This window comes from Anopheles darlingi, chromosome 2, assembly GCF_943734745.1.
Source record: "Anopheles darlingi chromosome 2, idAnoDarlMG_H_01, whole genome shotgun sequence".
In the NCBI taxonomy this organism is placed as follows: Eukaryota; Metazoa; Arthropoda; class Insecta; order Diptera; family Culicidae; genus Anopheles; species Anopheles darlingi.
This window is the reverse complement of record NC_064874.1, coordinates 71,558,557-71,581,468: the sequence shown is the minus strand read 5'-3', so window position 1 is coordinate 71,581,468 and position 22,912 is coordinate 71,558,557. Positions and strand designations below refer to the sequence as shown.

The 22,912-nt window shown below is 48.1% G+C and overlaps 2 protein-coding genes across 6 annotated transcripts in view; one reads left to right on the top strand and one right to left on the bottom strand.

Moving 5' to 3' along the window:
• Positions 1-22,912, top strand: part of LOC125950778 (semaphorin-1A) — a 140,491-nt gene that overhangs the window by 36,090 nt on the left and 81,489 nt on the right. The gene's annotated exons all lie outside the window — the stretch shown is intronic.
• Positions 17,560-18,202, bottom strand: LOC125950819 (FAU ubiquitin-like and ribosomal protein S30). Its single transcript, XM_049679138.1, has 2 exons — positions 18,016-18,202; positions 17,560-17,890 (listed from the first exon to the last, which is right to left on the bottom strand). The coding sequence occupies exons 1-2, from the start codon at positions 18,100-18,102 to the stop codon at positions 17,570-17,572; spliced, it is 408 nt and encodes a 135-aa protein (XP_049535095.1). The 5' UTR covers positions 18,103-18,202; the 3' UTR covers positions 17,560-17,569.

Below are 22,912 nucleotides of genomic sequence, written 5' to 3'. Positions count from 1 at the left end.
ACCACCGAAGTCACCGGGCAGATGAGTGGAGCAGAAGAAGAGAAAGTAGACGACCGAAAGACATCCCTTTCCCTACCACCACACTGAACTGTGCGCGGCCATTGAACTGCTCCCACTGTTCGCTCAAAAGCTGCCAAGGACTGCCTACCGACCGACCGAAGAGTGTCAAGGATATCCGTGCCGGAGTTGCTGGGAGTTCAGCGAAACGGTGCCACCGTCCGCGCTCACCACCAAGACCGCTACCAGGTCGTTCTGTTTTCATCGGAAAACTCCGCTCAGTGAAAGCAGGAAAATAAGCAATCGAACAGCGGCACCCGTAATGTATTGTATTGTATTTTTTTGTTTGTTATTTATTTATGTATTTGCTAGTTGTGCGCGCATGTGGTTGCATGGATTGCTTCGTGATATGTTGTTGCCCTTCTTGAGGAGTGATCAACGGCGAACGAAGCTTTACGTGTTTTCCTCTTGAAGCTTGAAGAAAATCTGCGAACTCCTCGAGGTTCTCGGATGTGCCTGGCCGTGGCCCGTGGCTTCTCTCGCCAACTGGCCAGTGCCGCCTTTTTCTTCAGAGCGAGAAAAATATGATTCCGAAAACGAAATTTATGTTATGAGTTTCGAAACTCAATTTACATTTTCCCGCTCGGAAAAGCATCGGTGGCAGGAGATGGTGGCTCGGGAAAGGTTCGCCTGCCTGCCACTTTCTGCTGCAGTTTTTCCTCGCATTTTCCATTCCGATTCCCCGGTGGATCGCGCATCGCCGAACCGTGGAACCGGTGTGGCCTCCGCCGTTGTCATGATGCGCTGTTTTGCTTCGTTTTTCTTTTTTGCCTTTCTCCCTCGTTTTCCTCTTCTGCAGCGACTTGCAATCAGTATGCGCCGTTCTTCGTGTCAGTTGGTTCGGATGTTTTGCAAAATACGATATTCATTTCTGCTCCTGCTCCTCACGATCATGGTGTGTGTGTGTGTCAGCTGGCAGGGCCGTTCCGTTCGGTTGGCAAAGCTCAGCATAACTCGACACAGCGTACCACCACCATCCTTCCGTTCCACGGTTACCGATGGCGCACTGGTGCACGACATCGTACATTGTAAAATCGGTGACCTCTCTCTCTCTCTCTCTCTCCCTCCCTCCCGTGGGTTCCGCCCGGTATATCCTGGCATCAAAATATGCCATCGCCGTTGTCCGGTGTCATCGGTGTCGCCTGACAGTTCAATGAATCTGTCACCGGCGACCGGCGCTGGTCGCAGCACTAGTAGCAGGCTGTGCGCCTGCAATATCGAGCCTTAGAAAGAGGCCGGATGGGCGTGCGAGCGCCCAGCACGGGAAAAGAGACAATCCAGCAGCTGCGTCCGTTATCCGCTTTGTGGGCATTCTGATACGATAAGCTCGCCAGCAGTTCACTTAGACGAGGATGTTCCTTGCTATTCGTGGAAAGAGGGGGAATCCAGGGGAATCTAATAGGACCAACAGCAGCCGCACTAGCAGCATTGGAGCCGGTGGTGTGGTGTTGGTGGTGATAGATTTGAATACTTTCTGAGCGTGCAAGATGGCGCTCATGGCGCATGGCGCACGGGCCGCGTGTGTTGTGCGTCGTAAATATTTATGGTTCGCTGGCGCTTTTTTTGAAAGCCCCGCTCGTGGGCTCGTGGGGGTTTAGGTGAGGAGAAAGTATTGCAACGATGTGATCACGGGCAGCAGGATCTGCCAGTTAAATGCGTGCGAGAAAACCCAGTTTAGGGCGGCGCAGTTACACATCATTTTTTCCGTTTAGAGTTATGGAGTCACAAAGTGCGGCAAAGAGTGGAACATAGATTTAGTGGAGATTGAGGCCTGGAGCCACGATTGATAAGCTGCTCTGCGCCAGTGGCGTAATGCATTAACGTTATGAACGATTTTTTTTAATTAAAAAAGTTTGAAATGTAGCGTTTCATTATGCTTTCTTTGCGACTTTTCAATATTTATGTTCAATGATTAGGAACCTAATAGAAGCTTCAAAAATATGTTTATTGTGGGCTATGGTTTAGTTCTTTTAAACATCTTCCTAAAATCTGTAAAATAACACTCAACAAAACCAAAGGCACTAAATTCTACTGACAGCTGTCACTTAGCTTTTCCACGGTAGTGACAACTAATTGACAGCGAAAGGTTGTTCAGCAAAGTAGCAGCTACATCAAAGCAACCTTCTACAGACCGCATCAAGAAAGGCCATTCGCACTTTCGGCGCCGCTGTCCGGCCCGAAAGCTGTCAGATTGTGTGTTCCAAGACATCATTCTTGTTAAATTATTTTTTAATTAATGCAGCAAAAACATGAGTAATGTGCCTACGCATAATGTACCAAAAGGAGGCAGGCCTCGGTCTGGGTTGGTTGGGGGACGCGTTGGTGGGGTCAATAACGGATGGTTGGCTTTGCGGCCGAATCGTTATAGTTATGGGCCGGGCCTCGCCCTGCAAGCCATCCGACCGAAAACAAAAACCCCAAAAAATGGAACAGTTTTCCGCCGCCCGGAAAAGTCGTTCTAATACGCGAATGCCTTGGTAGCTGGCGGGCGGCGGGCGGCGGGCTGCGGCTCACTGGCAGGCCTGGAACGAATTATTACACGTTGGAGTATAGAATGCGGTTAAAATGGCCGTTATACGGGGAAAAAAGCATAATTGCTTTTCGGTCCGTCGACACGTTTCACTCGGTGCTACTACTCACACAAACACACATACACAAACGCGCACACACACACACACACACCCGGTGGGCCGGTCGGAAGCGCTATGCAACGTCTGCACGGTACCAATCCCAACGGATTAATTCATTTTTGAACCGCTCCATCATTAACACTTCCGTATTAGGGACCGGTAGCGCGCGGACAGAGGAAGCGAGAAAGAGAGTGTGAGAGGGGAGGAGAGGAAGAGCGGCACGAGCACTCGACTCGATTCCGTTCGAGTTTCCCGTGCCGGCGGCGAGGACGAAAAAAAGGGTCTGGTCCGCAAGGTATTCCCCCGCGCGTGCTCCATTTTTTCCTGACCCAAACCCCGGGCTCTGCTCGGGGCCACACACAAACATGGCCACGAATCACGTTTTCTTTCGGCTGTGTGTTGGGAAGCCCCGTGTTGCCCCGAGTAATGGGGCTACCGAGCCTCCTTTGACGATGACGTAGTTCGCTCTGCTCTGCGCCTCACACCACCGCTACGGAAAACGGTTGCTTTGACCTGGTTGCTCAAACTTTTTCGGTACGCCTAAAGGCGGCGTCCCCGGGAAGGGGTCAGCTGCTGGGGTTGCAGTGTTCTATCGCCAGGAAGTGTAGCTAATTTCGCAGAAAGACCATCCACCGGTGTTAGCTCCATGTGGGTTGTAAATTCCAATCCGAAAAATGACTTTAGTTGAGAATATAAAGTGGCAATGTTGTTGTTGAACCAAACGCTGTTTCAGGATGATAACACACGTCCGATTTTTCACGAACATTTGGGGTAGTGTATGGTGGTCAGCGTCAAGGTTTGTATAGAGGCAGGTGTTAGTGAGGAAGAAATGCTCCCAGATAATATAAGAATCATATTTATCATTTTAGTTCGGTATTCTGAATCATTTAGGTTATATAACCAACAAGTGACATTTGATGGTTTAATGTTCTTTTGAATAGTTCGTTAAACATGTCTTTATGTTCTGGTCAAAATTCTAAGTACTTTGGTTTTCCCGTAAAATGTAAAATTAATTGCATTTTTATTCGACTTCACAATAATCTATTCGGCCGTACAGCTTCGGCTGAATCAATCACATTCGTATATATCCCACTTATGAAGTCAATTTCTAAACACACAACACGAGGAATCCAATAATTTTAATTAAAAACTTTGGCAAGCGTTGAAAGGTAAAACATGTTTGAGGTTTGAATGTTTTCCACATTTTCACTTGCGCCTTGCGAACAAAAACTCTCTGTCGAACTTAAGCTTTATAGCAAAGGTCGACGATACTAAGCACAACCTGCTGTCTTCCAGACAGTAGAGTACAGAGAGCGAAACGTTAAGTTTGGCTTATGATTCTGAGCAGCAGCAGCAGCTTAGTGGTGGTACAGACTGCGCTACCGGTGCCGGTTTGATTTGTCCAGCGTGCAAAGGATGCGATGCGTCGATAGTAGTAGAGGTGGTGTTACGGAGTTTTGTCCCTGTTGCCCCGCCCTGTTCCTCCCTGCCAAAGCTGTACCCGGTGCAAAGTGATAAATACTTAAGCAGGGCGTGTGAATAAGTGAACAGGCTGCAGGGTAGTGGTGGTAAGCAGCAGGTTTATGCTCTGAGGCCTGAGGCTATTCTGCTGCTGCTGCTGCTGCTGCTGCTGCCACTACTACCACTACTTGACTCGGCTGTTCGGAAGTACCGCAGTGCCGGAAGGTTTGTCAGATCTCAACCGGAACTACCACCGCTGCTTTGAATGTAAATAATATAACTTGCATAATTTAATAAACGGCAACGGGGAGAGTATGAGGGTAGGTGGGTGAGGTGTGTACGGTTGCTCAATCGAATGAAACGGTACACTTGGTCTGCTCTTCTTGCTGCTCCCAGGGTCCGCTGCCCTCTGGTGGCTGGTTGGATATTTGGTTTTGGCCTTGGGTTTGCATTCAAGCGTGCTGCTGCTGCTGCTGCTGCTGCTGCTGGATTCCCCAAACCAGGGCTGCCTCAGGTATGATTAGGAGCATGAAGGAGCAAATGGTTCTGGGAATGCCGGGGAATGTACTGCAAGTGAAGCGAGGAGGCTGCTTCCTCGATTCGAATGCTCTTGTCGACGCTGCTTCCCACCACAACGTTTCGCTTCTGGGCCGCTAGTTCTTTGGAAATCAAAACCGAAACGTTTCGCAATGCTGTGGCCGTGTGCAGGAATGTTAGGCCACGTACTCCATTCAGTATTGTTTTGCGGTAGCGATGAGGATTCGGATACGTGCTTTACATATCAACCAAGCAAATACCGGGCCGCCCTCCCCGCCCCAGAATGGTATTAAGCAATGGATAATTGAATGAATTTATGTATTCAAACGTTGGCCTGCGGGACGGTTGATGGAAGTATGAGATTTTGATGGATTGTTAGCTAAATACTCCAAGTGCTATATAGCTTATTCCTACTAGTTGGCTTATCTAGTTTTGCCCAAAAAAGGATAACAAAGTTCGTTCGTTTGTGTTCTGTGCAGTTTGGAGTAGAGCTGGAGAATGTTATGCCAGAGTCCTCGTACTATCTTGATAATGTCCAAGGTGGTGCAGCTTCTTCTGTGCTTGAAACGAATACCGAACTTTCCTTGGCTGTAACGATCCTATAGCAGTACTTTACACCAAGGGCAACATTTCAATCTGAAAATGTAGAAGGCAGAAACCACACCGAATGGCTCAGTTACGGTGGTTTCTGGCTACACTAGTGCTTCCGATATCGGCTTACACCCGAAATGAGAAGTTTTGTGCCCGCCAGTTGGTCTCATCGTGAAGCCTCGTCGCCAGTAGTTCCAGTCATCGTCAGTCATCTGACGCGGCGTCCTTTCTCAAGCGGCGTGGTCGTAGTAGTGAATACTTGGCGGGCCTCGCGGTACTTCAGTGCTGCCTTTACGGGTGCTCCTGCTGTTGCCGCTTCTGTTGCAAGTCGGAATTTGAGATAAAACTATTTCTTTACACCAGCACTTCTTGAAAGCACCGGCAGCAGCTGTAGCAGTAGCAGTAAGTTTATGCTTTCGCGTGGTTGCCCATTCTCTTCCGGTGCTTTCAAACCGGAAGCTGATCGGCTGGGGTAGAGGAACGGACCGAGAAGATCGACAAGTCTGCTTCGCCAAGGAGCAGCAGTAGCAGCAGCAGCAGGAGCAGAGGTGATACTTAATGCCTTATGACATCGATGTCGATTCGTCAACGTAGTCGATGCGACACGGTCCGTGACCACGAAGACCGTGTGACGGCAAGTGGCGATAGGGCCATCCAAACGATGTGCAGCAAAATGCGCAACGTGGATAATGTGCATTGTGCAACACTCGCGACACTGGTGGTTTGCGAATGCTCCGGGTGCTGGGGCTTTTTGGGGTGGAGATACATAAAAGGATTGTGGGTCGCAAGCTGCTCGTCGGTCACAGGAAGGAGCTGCTGCTGCTGCTGCTGGCGGTGCTTACGAGCTGATGGTGATAGTATCTGAAATGGGTGGAAGGGGATGATGATGGTGAGTCAGTGCTATCGATGCCATTGGCGTTTGCTGAAACGACCATCAATGGGCAGAAATGAAACATGATATAATTCAAAGTCTTTATTTTCTTCTCCTTTCGATGCAGCAGCAGAAGTAGTAGCAGAACCAGCTGCTGCTGCTGCTGCTGCTGCTGTTGTTGTTGCTATCTTGCTGTCAGTCCATCGTGGTCCTATGGCTACACCACCTTCGGGCTTCAGGATCTTCTTTTGTTGTCTGCCTTATCATAGCAACCCTTGGTTTGCTCGTTGGCGCAGGAAGAAGGTGCAACCTCACCCTCAGGAGGTTGACATCTGCCACATAGCAACATATGCTGCTGCTAAGGCTACACTGATGCTGCTATTGCTGCTACTACTGTCGTCACCTCACTTCACCCCCTGAGATGGGATGTTGTGTGTGTGTGTGTGTCCGTGTCCGGCTTCTCTCTAACTGTCATACTTCCATTAAATGAGTGTTTTTAAGTTATCAATTTCATTCAGCGTGCTGGAATGACCGGTTTTGGCAGCCTCATATCGACCAGGGAACAGTATGGAGAGAAAAAGGAGAGAGCGAGAGAGAGGACATGAGGCGCCATTGTTGGTCGGTCGCCCGGCGTGCTATCGGGGGGAGTAGTGTGGTGTATTGTGACTGCTGGTGTGCTGGAATGGCACACTGAACGGAGCGAGAGTGTCAAGCAGATACGGTGTCATTTAGGAATGGGGTAAAGGCGTTGGATCGGTGGTCGCTATGCATCGGTAGCTAGCCGGCCCCACACACTGGCTAAAGGGTTTTTCCTGGATGGCTTCCGGGTTGTGGCGTGGTGTGTGATTGCGGGAGGGTTACCCGGAGGTGGGGCTTATCGGTTATGTTACAGTTAGTTGCCTTGGACAAAACATTCTTTTTCTTTTATTCTTCACGTTAGCTAGCCGTACACACAAAAGGCACTTTCTAGCTGCTCTTCTTCGCTGCAGGATATGGAAGGTAAATCCGTTTCAGCTTCGTCGCCAAGGAAACGTAATTTGCGCGATGTCATCGAAGAATGATCTGTCTTTCAAAGGCTTTTTCATCCATCTTTGTTGCTTCCTTTGTCCAGCCCCGAGGGGTTATGTGCAGTGCATATTGGTGTTTGTATAGAACCGGTGCGTGAGGTATTGACTGTATTATCCAGACGCATGAGATTAATTTGAGCCCAGCAACACACATTTTTCAAGCAAATGCCATATATTTGATTAAAAAATTAAATGAAATTGCGGCGCTTTATAGCAATTTATTTTCACATGACAAGGATTGAGAAGTTGCACTGTATGTAGACTCTTTTATTTAGAAGCTCGTCGCATAAAAGTGAAAGTCAAGACAGTAGTTATAGAAACTCTTGTCATATAATTTTTCTTCTTTTCTTGTCGAGCACTTCGAATTCCGGAATGGTTTACGCTTCAGTTCGTTCACTTACGGAATATTTGAATAACTAATTAGACAAACTGATGGCGACTAAGATAATACTTTGAGATATTTATGTTTATTGTAACAAAAATCAAGCTCCTATTTACGTATTGGTACTCCTGGTAGTACTGCTATCACGTTAAATACTACAGAAATAAAGAGAGATGCAGAAAAACTGGTTAAAGTTAAAAAAAAAAACAAAGTAAGGAACTATCCAAACACAACGGCTGCCAGTTGATAATCCTAAGCAAATAGTATTATTCAAACATCGTTCGCCTCGCCCATTGCTAAGTGCATCAATTACAGGCATTACTTACGATGGCTGCTGTCAGCGAAGTACTTCAACACGTATTAACTGCCGTTCGGTGGATGAGTGTTGAATGCGCCACTAGCAGCACTCCATTCTAACGCGACGCTAACGGTCGTCCCGTCAGCTGTGTCCGGTTGGTTCTCTCTCCCACCCTCCCCCCAACAAAACAAAACAAAAAAATCATTCTATTGGGAATTCGTCCAAACGAGTGGATAAAACCACTAACGGGGACCGGTTGGCTGGACTACGGACGACGACGACGACGACGGTGGAGTTGTCGCGATGAAATTCAATTAAACCGAAACGTTTGAACCAGGGGCCCATCATTGGAGCACAGCAACACGGCGGCACACTCGTCGTACCATCGCCCACTTGAGACATGAATCAACCCGTACAGCGTACATCCAACCACACCATGAGGCAGCCACCAAACCCTAATGCCATGGTGGAGAGGCGAGTTTCGAGACCACATGGGCTTGTGTCACGCACGCAACCGAAACCCGGGACCCGGCGAGCCCGGGGAGTGGCAAAGGTTTAATCAAATTCATTGCATTCTGTCACCCATTTTGGGTGGCCCGCTACCTCATGCGTCGCGTTCCATCGCACTTCTATCTCCCCTCCCCAAAAAAGGTATGTTCATCCGATCCCTCCCCCTCCCCACCCAGAGGGCACACCACACGAAACACGAGGAAGATGTCAATTTATTCACTTTGCGCATTCGATTTGGCGTACCGCTCGTCAAGGATTTCCGGTTGCTGAGGTTGTCTTACGCGGGCACGTAAGACATACACACTCGCACAGACACGTATGGTTTCGCGGCGACGCGTACCGTTACCCACCGCTACGCACAACACAACGACAACGTTCGTTGTTACCGTTGGTAACGAGGTTAGAATACGCAACCAGCGCCTCCACGGATGCACACCGGTGTGGCGTTGTCGGCGTCGTCGTCGGCCAAGTATTTATGGGGCCGGCTTTGCAACGGAAGCCCCGGCAGGTGGTGCCCTTCCCGAGGCGAAATTGAACGAAAAAATTGACTTTGAAGCCACCCCATAATGCGTTTATGATGCTTTTGGGGGGGAGGGGGGGGGGGGGGTGTCGGGAAGGTGTTATTGGAATCGAAGAAAATGTTATCTTGGTCCCGGATTTGGAAGCGGAAATGCGCACGCTGGCGGCAGGGTTTTCCTGTTTGTTTGGCTTCCTGTTTGCTTTATTTATATTTTAATAAAGGGAAAGAACAAATCGTTGAATCTCTCCCTCTCTCCCTCTCTCTCTCTCTGCGCGCTATCGCGACGAAGCCTTCGTGCGATGGTTTGCAATCGAACCGGCTGGAGGGTGTGTTCCTTCGACGATAAGATGTATGGTTGAATGGGAAAATGGGAAATTATTTTTCTAACAAACGAAATACGTGGAAGCCATACCGTGCTGATACCGCTTGAGCTTCTGGTGAAATGGAAAATCATTTGCTCCTCGCGCACCGATTGACTCTCTCCAAGGACATTGCCCCGCGGATACCCTTTGGTCGAGCAGCTGTTTCGTAGAGACTGTTTCGTACTGCGGCTGCTTGGATGATGTTAGGTCGCCAGCAGCGGTTGCGGCTGGTAACCGCAAGCACAGCAAATGGTGACTGCGTTACCGGCATAATGGAACCGTGAATCTTCATCTGTATCAGCACCATTTGTTGTGTGAGCTGTGCATTATCCTCTTTGTGTGTGAGAGTGTATGTGTGTTTGAGTGGGTATTTCAGTGCACTGGGAAGATGAAAGTGACCCGCATCGAGACCAGGAGCTTTCGTTTTGCTGCTGTTTGAACTGAGTTGTTCTGGTGCCAACTCCAGTCTATCGAGCTAGAGGTCTTTTCTAGGTTAGGGCGCACTCGCCCCTGGTATTGTGATGGTTCGCTGGGGCCCATCCGGATCAGCCATTACGGGGGCGGTTCCGGTGCACCAGCGCTCTGGTACGGTGATGGGGTTTGGGTTGCGTTCTGCGTTTCCTGGACCAGCAACATCCGCAATACCGGAACGGAGTAAGTACGCCGCGTAGGTACCGCTGTTCCCTACACGTGTTCGCCTCGTTCTACTATTGCTGGATATGGCACGATGACGATGATGATGATGATGTAGGTAAGCCCATGTAAGCCTAGGCATAGGAGCACTAGCCAAACACATAGCGCCAAGCCCTTCCGAATGATGGTACCTTTGGGCGAAGGAGGGAACGAGGGCATTTAATGAAGAAACATGGCCAAAACTGTCGAAAGAGCCCGAGGGTTCTTTGAATTGAAGATTTGCCAAAAAGTTTTCTCCCGAACTCCTCCAGACCATTAGGGGGTGTTCATCCTGGGACCAAGGGATGCCGTGCCGGTGCCGCACATTCGAAGGGGGGTCTAGCCAGTGTTTAATGAAAATACTTGAATACTACTCCGACAACCGAGAGACGGGTGGCCGGCCTCCGTAACTCGGAGTGTGTACCGGCCGGCTCGGTAACACATGCTGTCAGGTAAATTCCTCCCGAGGGTGGAACAGGAATTTCGGGTTACTCGTCGTAGTCGTCGTCGTCGTCGTTCTTGTCGTCGTGGTGGGAGCTTCGGTGAGTAGCGGAGGAAGTAGATCGTTTCAGTATTCGAGCTGACATATCTGCAGGTGTCATTCGGATGGATTTCTAATGTTTTGTGAGCATGTTTGGGGTGAAACCGGCATCCCGGCATACAGGGTCCATGTAAGTTCTGCATAGCCAGACCCTTGGTAGCCAAGTGTCCGAGTACCACGCGTAACGGTACATTCCGATCCCGGCGGGTTACGTGACCGAAGGGCGGATGGTGGCTTTGGCTGGCTGGTTGGCAATGTGTGCGTAATTTCTCGTAAGTAAATTTGTGAAACTGAACTTTTGGCACTACTCGCCCGGATCAACCCAGGGGGACCAGGATGGGATGGCTGGATCCCGGCATCTAAACCCGCTTGCGAGAGTGCTTGGCATTTCGTTAAAAATAGATTAAAGTTACTCGCACACTTCTGCTGAGCCAAGTTGTTTGACGCCTGGCCGCCCGCCCGGACCTAAGGAGATGCCCGCCTGCGGGGACTTTTGGCTTTGCTAGGTCGGAGGTGGTTTTTGTCTGGAGTAAAGTTAGGCCAGAGACGTGAAGACACCAGCTGCCAAACGGTCTAGTTGGCGTAGTTGGAGACTGGCGGCCAGCTGACGCCTTACCAAGGAGTGTGTATGTGGTGTAAGCCAATATTTGGAATCTACTACTCGGTGATGATGTATGGATTTAAGACAATATAGATGAGGGTTAAGCGGGAGTGGTATAAAGGGGGCAACATAGCACGAAAAGTAATAAATGAGGTTGGCCGACCGTGGGATCCGTGTGTGTGTGTGTGTAGAACTTGTTTGATGAGCGACTAGAAACCGAAGGCAGAACGTATTGAAAGGGTTCTAGGAACAGAAGATGCCGAGCACAATCTATCATTTAATATTCATCACTTCTCGTATGTGTGTGTATGTTGTGCCAAGCCGGAGCCACATGTTCTCGCATCTTCTCGATACTATTTTCCTATTTCATATTTCATAACAAGAGCGCTAGTAGCTTCGTTCTTCCGCACGACTGCCGCTGCTTGATTGCAGTTTGCCAAAGTGCTGCTCGTGTGAATAGCAGCGAGAACTGAAGTTCTTCATGTGTGTGTTTCTGTGTGAAAGGGGGTTAAGAAAAATGGCCAAAGCGGGGGATGGTGGGATTGCCATTTGTCTTAAGTGTGCTGCTGGAGTCCGCGGGCCAACCGGACACGGATGCATTTATCGTTGTCTAGCCCGTCTTCTGGCGGACAAATTGTGGTGAAGGTGCTGCTGTTGCTGCTGATGCTGCTGCTGCACGAGTTGCACTCTGGTCCGACATCTAAAAATGAAGTTGCCATTAAAACCGCTTTTTTGTCTTATTCTAAAACACAAACTCTGCACATCGCATCGGAAGGGTTTGTAGAAGAGCGCAATGCTAAGGCAATGGAATGTTGATATCCCGAATTGTTAAGATTGTTTCGGGAAATGCTTGGTTGGCCATCCGTTGGTTAGCTTCGGCAACTCGAAACTCCATCCACTTTTGCTCATTACTTTTAATGCTTTTACTAAAATTGAAAAACAGAAATCTTTGTAGAATGATCACTTGAGCGACGAGAGGATTCCCCGGATTCGAAGCATCTTCCGTAGTCACTTTCACTTGCCCATCAGAACGGTAAGATGACCAAGTGGGTGTTGGTATCTGTTTGTCAGCTCACGGCCACCCATCGACACGCGCGCATGGAATGTAGCTGGACGTTGGTTTTGGTTTTCTGCCATGGACCACTTCGATGAAACAATTTTCCATCTGTGGGCGTTCTTGTGTTGGTGCTGCCGTTACTCCGACTGTTGAGCGAAGTAGCCAAAGTGTGGCACATTTGTCTTTTGGCACGTCCAAAAGATCTTGCTTGCGCTCTTCTTTCGGTCCCCACTCCCTCCAAAACGGAACATTACTTTGGCCGGACAAGTGGATTGGACTCTGGTGAGGAGGGACTCTGGTGAGGAGGGACTCTGGTGAGGGAAGAACAGCGAGAAAATTCGAAGAGACCAAGAAAAGGGAGCCATATTATGCTTTAACCGAAGAGCGAAGAGCAAAAGTGAAAGAATGGTCTCTGAAACAGAGCACTCGTAATGGCAGGAAAACAACATCTCTCTGGTACGCTCGGCTATCCCAAGCATTAGCAGGTACACTGGATCAGATCTGGCAGGCGAATGTGATGTTATCACGGAACACTTATGCGAGCACATATTTCTTACGGTCTTAGCCACTGCATCCGAGCCGAGTTGATCTTTGTGTGTACTCCGGGGCTGAATCTCGGAAGGCGTCGCATGACACACCACACCGGGAGCATATTGATGTGGGAGAGAAAATCTGAAGCTTTCGCTGTAACACGGAATGTTTGTTCTAGTTGTAGCCACGAGCAACATCTCGGGCGTCACCTCTTGGTTGACACCTTTCAATTTGGTTCATCAATATTGCTCAATCTACCGATGCCGATGGTGGCTAATTGATTGATGAACTGAAGCATTGATTCAACAGCGGAATGGCCCAAAGATCAATTTCACCATGACACAGCCGCGTATTTGGTTCTAGCTCGATCGATAGAACTGTTGTTTAGCTCGATGTTTTAATAGAACGCACCAGCAGTTGGATAAAATGTTTTGTACAAGCCACTCTGGGTCTACTGTTCTCGTTAACAATAATGTATGCTCTGGTCTAATTGTGGAAAAATGTATCTCTATCAAGTGTTGGATAGAGTACAAATTCCTTTGAGATTTCCGAATGAAAACGAATGTTGCAAATGAAATAAAACATGAAAGCATATCCCTGCAACTTCGTACCAACAACAGATCGATAGCAAAGCGTTTCGCAACTCGGTTTCATTTTGATTACAAGATGCCCCGGGTGGAAATGCAACAAACGCAACAACAGCAACGCATTCCTTCATCCCTACTGTGGAGCTGATTTGATCCTCTATACCACGAAAGCTTTCTTTCCATCATGGTTATGTGCCGGTTTGCCAGTTCGTTCGCTTGATTACATGCTTCACTCAACCCTCGTTAATCCTAATGGAGGCGCCTGGTTAGCTGAGGCTGCTGGTTTTAATTAGTTTACTCAATACCCAGACTCACGCCGGTCTGCTGCTTTGTTCGTTTCACCGAGCGTCTCCATCTCTCTCTCTCGCGCTAGATGATGTGCAAATGCAAGAAACACGCCACAGCTATTTTAATATTAACAAGCTTTTCTGTTTTGTTTCATTCCAGGTAAGCTAATCAAACGAAGTGGATGATCTGCTGGTTTGATCCGCCATCGCCGCCAAAGCCGGAGGCAACCCCGCCATCCGGTATCGATTGATGCACAATGAATCGCAATAGACTGTTGCCTCTTGTATCGTTGGATCGGTGATAGTATAGAAGATTGGTCGGTGTGTGTGTGTGTGTGTGCATGCAGCATACAGCGAGGGCTCCAGTGTATCAATTGCGACTTGGTCCATGTACAGCATACTGGCCCTCCCGGTGCACGTGATAGCTTTCGTTTCATATTAGGACGCTTAAAGGCTCATACTCCGGCGCCTTACCTCCTACCCTCTATCGCTCTGCGGTATTTCATTTGTGCTGACTCAACTGCATTGCACAAGGAGCAGAGGTAAATGGCACGTTGCGAAGAGAACACGTGCGAGAAGACGACACCGTAAAGTTGCACAATAAAGTCATACCGATTCTTATTGGTTTTGTTTGTTCTAGGGACCGGTGCGAGTTGAATGCTGCTGTAATGCTGTGCTCGTGCACCTGATTTGCTGTCCAAATATGTTTGGCACCGAGCAGGTGCTGAACTTCACTGAGATCCGGTGCATTTTTTTGGCTTTTTTCTTGTACCGATGATGTGACCGCTTTTTGGATGCTGAATGCGCAAAACACACACACACACACAAACATGCACATACGTGGTACACGTACGGTTTGTGGATCTTTCGCTCGTAGGATCTCTGGATGTTCGATCTTGAATAGAAGTGTATGACGACAACGACGATGACGACGATTTTCTGCGGATGTTGTGCTTTTTCCAATTGGCCGAACGTGCCGGTGCGGGAAAATATTAGAACGTTCCGAGCCAGCTCTCCGTGTGCACCACTCGGATGCTGATTGTCCTTTTTGCCTTGCTGGTTCATATCCACCCGGTGATAGTGCGGCAAGATATACTGACAGTGAACCACATTTTTCAAATAAAAGTTCAAGCTTTAAATAGCATGGCCACTAGCTATCGCTTGGTGGTGGTTAAAAGTCTCTCTTTGTAACGTTGTTATAAAGCTTTGAGTGCAATTCAACCAGCCAATAGTAAGGGATAGTTTTTCAGGAAGCACGGTACGGTAGATAAAGTTAATCATTTATTAGTTTATAATAATAAGCTCTTAAAGCGGTTGGTATGGCGCAAGGCAGTGTCTGGTTCGAGGTCTCAAGGGTTCGGTTGGAAAAACCGCTTGAAATTCAATTTGCATGGAATCTAATCAAAACTTTCTCCGATGGAAATGCACGAGACATACATTGTGGAGCTCGTACCTAGGTTGAAGTATAGCGTTCTTGTGACATCGCACTCAACATAGCACGAGTAGAAAAGGGTATATCTATTTTAAATCTCCAGGAAACTATGCATCGATGCTTGTGGTGCAAGAATTGTAAAATAGTTTAATAAATGAAATGGCTGATAGATACACCACACTGAGGGGCACCACATAGCTTGTGGTAACGATAAAGCTCAACATGTACAAACTGTTTAAAAAGACATTGGAAGCACTGAACACGATTGCCGTGCCGGTGTTAGACAGGAAGCACGAGAGCTATTAATTCCAATTTCGTCCATGTTAGGGTCCGTGTTCTGGCTGGTGTTCTTGCTCTCGTCTGTTCACCATCAACACCGGTATGCCGGTAGTCAATTTTCGCACATTAGGAAGACATTTCGTACAAAGCTCGTTCATCCTTAGCCACAGAGGCCCCGGTTCTGGCCCTCCGTTTCATTGGATTTCTGAAGAATATGTTGACCCAAGTTTATGACCAGCCGTCTGGTGATGCGGCACCGCATGCTGGCTTCTTCGACTTCTGCAACTGACGATGGCTGAGCTAAATAGGTTGATGACTTTTTACTTGATGATACTCCCTTCTACCTCCGCTGTAAGTTCTAAAGCGACATGTTTCGAGGGAACTGTAACGATGCAAACAATGTTTGCCAATTATATCTCGTTAGTGTATACGGGGATAAGGAACGGTTACGGATTGCTATAAATCCTTGAACTCGAACCAAAGAACTGGAGGTATACTAACCCGGGTGCTTAAGAAGGCTGTTTTTGCTTAGTTTGCGCCAGATAAAATGTTGTAAGCTGCTGCATAACGACCTGTTTAATTTATCGATCTTTCTTGAAAATTACCTTAGTTAGTTGCACAGGAAGAGAGAAATATCTATTAAATATCCGAAAGCAGCTCTTACAGGGTGAACATTTATTCACAAACTAGACACCGGCCAGATTCGCCCAGCGGTGGCCAGATAGTCAGAGATAAGGAGAAGGTTCACAACTCACAATTGCCACTTCACCGCAGGGCACTCTTATAACCTTTTGCAAATAGACTAAGCGGTCAAATCTGACGGGATATGATGTAATGAATCCCGAACTTCCCACCTCACTCGATCCGCTTTCACCGGCACAGTAAGGGTTTCGGTATGCTTTTTGCCAAATTGGCTATCCATTAGGGGCACTTTTCCTTTCTATTAGGGAGGGAAAGTGGAAAAATCGTATCGCTTATGAAGGGTTTTCATCCATGGCATGTTGGTGAAGGGTGGCAGACGGAACCAGACACAGTTCTTGGCCTCTCCTGGAGCAGCGTTGCGCGGTTGAGTGTATATTTCCTCTCGGAAAAGATTAAATGGAATATTTTTCTGACATTCTTCATCCTTCGCACCCCTGCCCTCTCGGCTGGTGGTTTCTGTGGTGAGGGCGCGCACAGCCTGGAGGCTTTTACCGCCTTCTCCGGCAAAAGAGCATTTCAATAAATATAAATGATAATAAATCGTACGAATTTATTTGTATCGAATCGATTTTTGGGGCCATGGCCGCTAGGCCGTACAGTGCCATTGGATAGACCGTTGCGAACAGAATGTTCCATTTAATGAAAGCATAGCCTTGCGTTTCGTGGTACGCTGGTGCAGTGGAGCATGCTTGTTGGCTGGTTGGCACGCACAGACATTCGTCATGAGGGATGCCATCTCGGTTTGTGCGGTTTGGTCGCATGTGGTGCTGAGCGAAGGCGTGTGAACTCCACCATTAAAGGGAGGAAAAGGTTGTGGTGACTTAGGAGTGGAAAGAGTGCGTAGAGCGACCGGATCTTAAGTGGAATGTATGGTCAACGGTGTAAATAATTTCGCCGGTAATCAAATTTATTTTAAGAAATGTAAATATATGCTCTCATCTGTCGGTTGCTATTGCCAGAGCATGTTGCCGTACTTTGTTGGCATGTGGTTCCGTAATCGGTTGGGTTCTATTTTTCAGAAATAAAAGATCGTTCCGCTTGATTTTGACAAACAGTAGAGTGTGTAGTTTGAAGAGCGCCTGTCTCGAGCGGATTTGATGACTTAGCTAGACGCAATGGTCGCAATTTGTTACCAGCTAGCTAGGCTAGCAGGTGACGAAAAGAAGGCGACAATGAAGAAGAATGGCCGCACAGTTTGTCGTTCCGTCGGTGACGATTTATGTTCCGAGATTTATGACCTTTCAGCCAACGCCCGTGACACCAGCTGCGGGTATGTGTTGTGTTCCGTCAAGTGGAATAGATTATGAGATGGTAGCAGGTGCATAGAATGCCTTTCTCCTCGGATGGATGTGCGAAATACGTAATAACTTTTCAAGCGAAAGCTTTCGCCAGACAGTTATCAACCCTTCGTATGGTAACTTTCGATCTCGACGGCACGAGGTGCGTACAGAAAAATGAACAAAACGCGCCATACAACGCAGCAAAATATTCCAATCCAAGTGACCTTTCGTTCGGCGTGTCTCAAGATGATGTCCTTTCAAGTTATCGATTCAAAACGGAGATGTTTTCTAAATCATTGAAATACCATCATTATTTATTTCATTTTGTTCGAAGCGTTGCTATTGGGTTTTTTACCAAATCTGCCAAAAACGACCTGATTGTTGAAACGGCGATTGAATTGGCGGCGCCGCAAGGCTCGTCCTGTAAGTTTCTTCTTTTTCTTATCCTCGTGTTGCACCTTGGGGGTTTGGCTCTTCACCTTGCCGGCTCGTGCCAGCGATCCGTGAACTTTTCCACCGAGCAGGGGCAGCGTTACATCGATTTCGTCCGAGGTGAGCTCCGTGATCAGCTGCCAATCTTGCAACCATTTGCCCTCACACCAAAGCTTCGCATCGGCTCCGATGGAAAGTATCTCCTTTTGCGGTAGCACATAAATTAGGAAAGGGAAAAGAAGATAATTAAATCGTTTTGCATAAAACGGGTGGAATTGCTCGAAGCCGGAAACATAACCTCGAAATCATACCATCGTCGCTAGCTCACCTTGATGTCTCCAATCGTTTCGACACCCGCATCTGCCACATCTAGAACACGTCTTTTGTTTGATACACGAATGTACAACCTCTCCATGGTCGATTATGTCGGTTTCGTTGAAACTGCAAATTATGGAAAAGTTCCGAGAACTGCAAAAGGAAAATTTGCACGGAAATTGCACGTGGAATCGCGAGGCTCTAATGACAGCAGGAAATCATCGCGCGTTCAGTGGCTCTGTCAAGCCCTCCGTTTAGCATGAGTCCTAGTTGATTGCTTCAGGCGGGATCGAAGTGAGTAGTTACCGTTCGATTTTATTATGATAAAGTTTATTTTACTTGATATTTTGTAAATCAAAGTAATGGTAAATGTTCATCATCTATTATACTTTACCATTCAATTCGATACACTCTCCGTTACTTTCAAGTTGCTCGGTTTCATGCATTCCAAACTACGCTTCAAGTAGCGAATCTTTTTATTCAAAAGATTAGTTTCAAATTTTGAATCAACCGACAACTTTGCGGGATATAACGGAATTGTAGCAGATCAAGAGCTTAGCAAATGTTGCACATCTCTTTCATTGCACGGGAATTAACTCTTTAATGCAAGCGTTTTAACCGTGTCAGTGTGAAAGGCATTTGAAGCGGATGCCTCAAACATCAAACGCCTTGCCAGCAGCAAGTTTATCCTTAAAGTTCCGCTCCATCTACAGATGGAGCAAATCCTTAGGGAGCCATCGAGAGGATTGCCGCAAGCGTAACATGTAAGCCGCGTCAAAAGTCGTTATTATTCGCGCAATTGAACAATGCTGTCCAGTGGGGACGACACCGAAGAGAGTGCTCGGTCAGCCATCGCCTGTAAATGCAAAATAACGACGCGAACGCGAGCATAAGGCGATTTGGAGCGATAGTTCCGCCGTGTCCGTGTCCCCGAGCGCCAGCGTGCGTTACGCTGGATCGACCTCCACACGGTCGTCGACTTTATCGTCCATGGCGGAGCGCTACCATTACGGGGAGATGATACAACTTTTTTTTTGTTTCAGAAACCAACTGCTACTAGCATCGCAGGCACAAAAATGGAAAACGAAGAGTGGAGTATTTTTGCTCCTCGTGGGCGCGCAGCCACCGGCCAACCAACGGCATCATTGGATAAACAACGCAGAGCGACAATAAAATGCTCATCTTTCGTGCCTCATCTCGCCGATCGACTCGAAGCTTGAGCCTGATGGCTTCTGATGGTGGCGACCGAGCTTCTCTTGCTACACGCACTGTCCCACCCCTCTGAATGGTGACACCAGTAGAAGGACGATGACTTTTGAATGAACTTTGGTACCACAGTGCGATGGTCTCCGCCCGGAATGGATCAATAACTGACGATCGGCAGCATCATCATCATCGTTCACGCGTCATTGCCGAAAAGGAAGCCACGGCATCCTGAGATCGAAGCTGTGTCACGCTTTTTTGGCTGAAGACTTTCGTTGTAAGCCTCCAAGGAACTGTTGTGCGCGATGTTCCAAAGTTAAATTACAACATTTTCCAACTAGCACCGTACGCCGGCGGCAATCGTTCCCACTGGGTGTGTTGTTTCAAGATAGAGGCTCGGTGGTGGTTGCCGACTACCGGCTTGCGATTGCGACTTCCAAATAATGTGCACCATTAGTGAGGCATCGGAGCACCGATTAGGGCGTTACCATTTTATGTACCAAGGGCAGCGCGCCAAGCACAAGTGGCGTTTAGCTTTTACAATTGTTTGGGTAGGAATACCAGTAACTGCCTTTGGAGCATTGTTGGCCACGGTGGCCATCGGTATTGAATGCTTTCGTGGAACCATCATCTCAAACGGTGTCATTCGATCTTCTTTACTCTGTCTCTGATAACGCGTCTCATGAAAACCATTTTTTTTAAACTATACCTTGTCCATTTCAGACTCCAGAGAGTCGCACTTTCTCGCCAAGCGAAGTACATGAAGCCTAATCTCAATCGCTTCATCGCGGCGGTCCATGGTAACAGCAAAAGCAAAGCTGATGATGCCATAAAGGAGTGTTAAAGTTGCCACATCCCAAAGGATGGAAATGAAAATCGGTTTTTTCCGCTCCCGAGCATCCGCTTTTCGTCAAGTAACCTGGTTTTTTGCCAGTCGCGCGATGCTATCCATAGCATATGGTCCAAACCACCACCACGGAACGCTATCAAAGCCACCGACCCGGAAAATGCGATTCGCATGTGTGTCTGTGTGCTTGTCTCCTCATTCCACCACACGTGTGTGTGTGTGTAGTGGTCTGTGTGATGTTCATGCTTACACTTTATGGCACGAAATCGTAGCAACCCGAAGCACCGGAGCATGGTGAAGCGCGCTTGCCATGGACGATCCATTGAAGAGGATCCAACACCGCCTCTATAGCACTAGCAGCAGTAGCCGAGATGGACTATGCTAGGGTACGATATCTTGGCGCACAGGCGACAACAAACCTGGGACCGCGGTGGTGGTGGCAGCGGCCGAGCAGAGGATGAGAGCAAAGTTTCTCATTAACGCCGAGGTAATGATGCAACGTGCCCGGTGGGTAATGCATATTTCATACGCCATAAAGGTCGTCGCCCTTCCATCATGATGGCCTAGTTTTGGCCGAAGGAAAAAGTTTTTGCACCGCCGCACCGCACCCTGGCACTGTCCTGATGGTGGTGGTCGGATGCTGGTGGCTCCGAGTCGGTCGTGGTGTGGCTTGCGCAAACATGGACGGACATCACATCGACCTGTCTGGGTCGATTCCATATCCGCGCCAGTTGACCAAGTTCTTCCTGTGCAATGTTCAGCGAAAGGAATGGGAAGGAAAAAGTATTTCATTTCCTGCCGCGGCTGCCTCGGTTGCTCTAGCAACGTAACAAATCGAACATAAATTGAACTCCACGTCCCGTCGCCGTCGTTTGAGTGTGCCATGCCAACTATGATGCAGTACACAAGTTCTCGAAAGCCTTGACATTAACTCCTATTCCCCGCCGTGCCTGTTTGGTTGGCATCCTTGGTTGCGGTCTTATCGAAGGATCGTTTACTGGCACTACTGCATTGGATAGCATTGTTGCAATGGATTTAATTACTCTTACTAGCGAAACGGTAGCACTAGAATGGATCTTGATTTTCCCGTGAGATGAAAAACACAAACTGCGTTCCCTCCGTGGCCGTCACTTCCACTGTTCACAAGCCCCTTTACCGTAGTTAGAGTTTGTTGTTGTGCACTCGAAACAAGAGTTCCCCCATAAGCCATCGTGGAACTGGGAGTAGTGCTACTTTTCGGGCATACGGCATATGTGTTGTGTGTTCCGTTCCGTTCCGTCGGTTACAACGATGGCGAACCGAATATAATCAGCGATGCTATCGCACTGACCAGAACACAACCTAATGCTTTTTCAGCTTCCAGTGCCACCGGTCTGGTCGGTATCATGCGCAATCGTCTAGCTACCGGTGTCCCTCGGCCACTAGTTCATTGCACGAAAATGGTTTATTCCATTCTGACGCAGCAGTTTCCATCTGTGGGGTCCCGGGATGCCGGGAATTCGATAAGGAAGAATGAAAGCCACAGCTTATCTGCACGGCGGCCGATGCTACATGCCTCACTGGACGAAGTCACGTGGAGGACGATCCACACAGTTTTGAGGAGCTCTCCCAAAAACTGTAATTCGGTGCGGTTCGGTGTATGATAAAAGTTTCGGCAACTATGCCTCCCTTGGAACAGGATAATGGTCGGTACGTTGGGGAGGATGAGAGTTCGCGCAGAGAGCAGTGCTTGTAAGCGAGCCAACGTAAACTTTGGGCCCGGATTTGATGTTCCACAGGCGGACCGTTGCTGGGCCGTGAATGGAACTATGGCGCAAAACTATAGCCAATAATTATAACGATAGTGTGTCTCGGTGGGTCACAATGGAGGACACTTTGGATTTGATGGACTCGCGCACTCCGACTCGACGCTGTTGATGTTGTGTCAGACGGAAATTCGGAAGTACCTACTTCACTGGATGGCCGTTTTCCAAAGATGAGTTGACATTCGACCGGGACGTCGAGGTGTGTGCATGTGGCGATGCCCATCTGCTTTTCAGTAGTGCAAGAGTACAACATGAGTACCTCGTTCTCGAAAACTGGTCAGCATAAAATTATCTAAAAGCCTCGCTAATCCTTCTTGCTGACCGAATATGATGCGCCCCAGCTGTAATGGTAGACGGAAGGGACCTCCACCATCCGATATAGGTCGTAAAGATCGCATCGGTTTACACTTGCAGCGTTCTCCGTACTGTTCGAAAGGGCCGGTTGTATCGGAGTTGCTTGAAAATTCGGTCCATCCGTTGCCGTTCTTGATCTCTCTCTTGATTGCATTCTGATCCTGCTGTAGTCCGCGTCGGTCGACGGTAATCGTCGGAGGGTTTTTGGGTGTGCAAACATAATCACATGTGGCGATGTAGCGTGTTGTACCCTGTTCGCTCTGTATGTTGTGCGGCCCTGGGGTACCACGACCGTGGATCGTTGCAGTGTTTCGGCAACGCGAACGTAGATAATCGGCATGCGGCATTTCTTACTGCCCTGCGGATTATTGTACAAAAGGCTGTAGCATCGTCGCTCTATAACACACCTGATAGCTGGTTATGGGGAGTTAATAATTGAAATGGGTTCGAAACTGTGGCGTTGTATGTGGACTATGGCCGAGATTGGCTATTAATAATGAAAATTTTCATTTGTTCTCCGGGCTGCTGAGATATGGGCACATCAAGGTTGCAAAGGTAATGGATCTCCACCATTAGTTATTGGTGGCCAGGAGGAAGATCATTTGGCGGACACGGTTTTCCTATACACGGTTCCTGCAAGCTGCTTCATGTTTGTGATCATCTCGTGACGGTATTATGTATGCATCAGTAACACTGTCAGG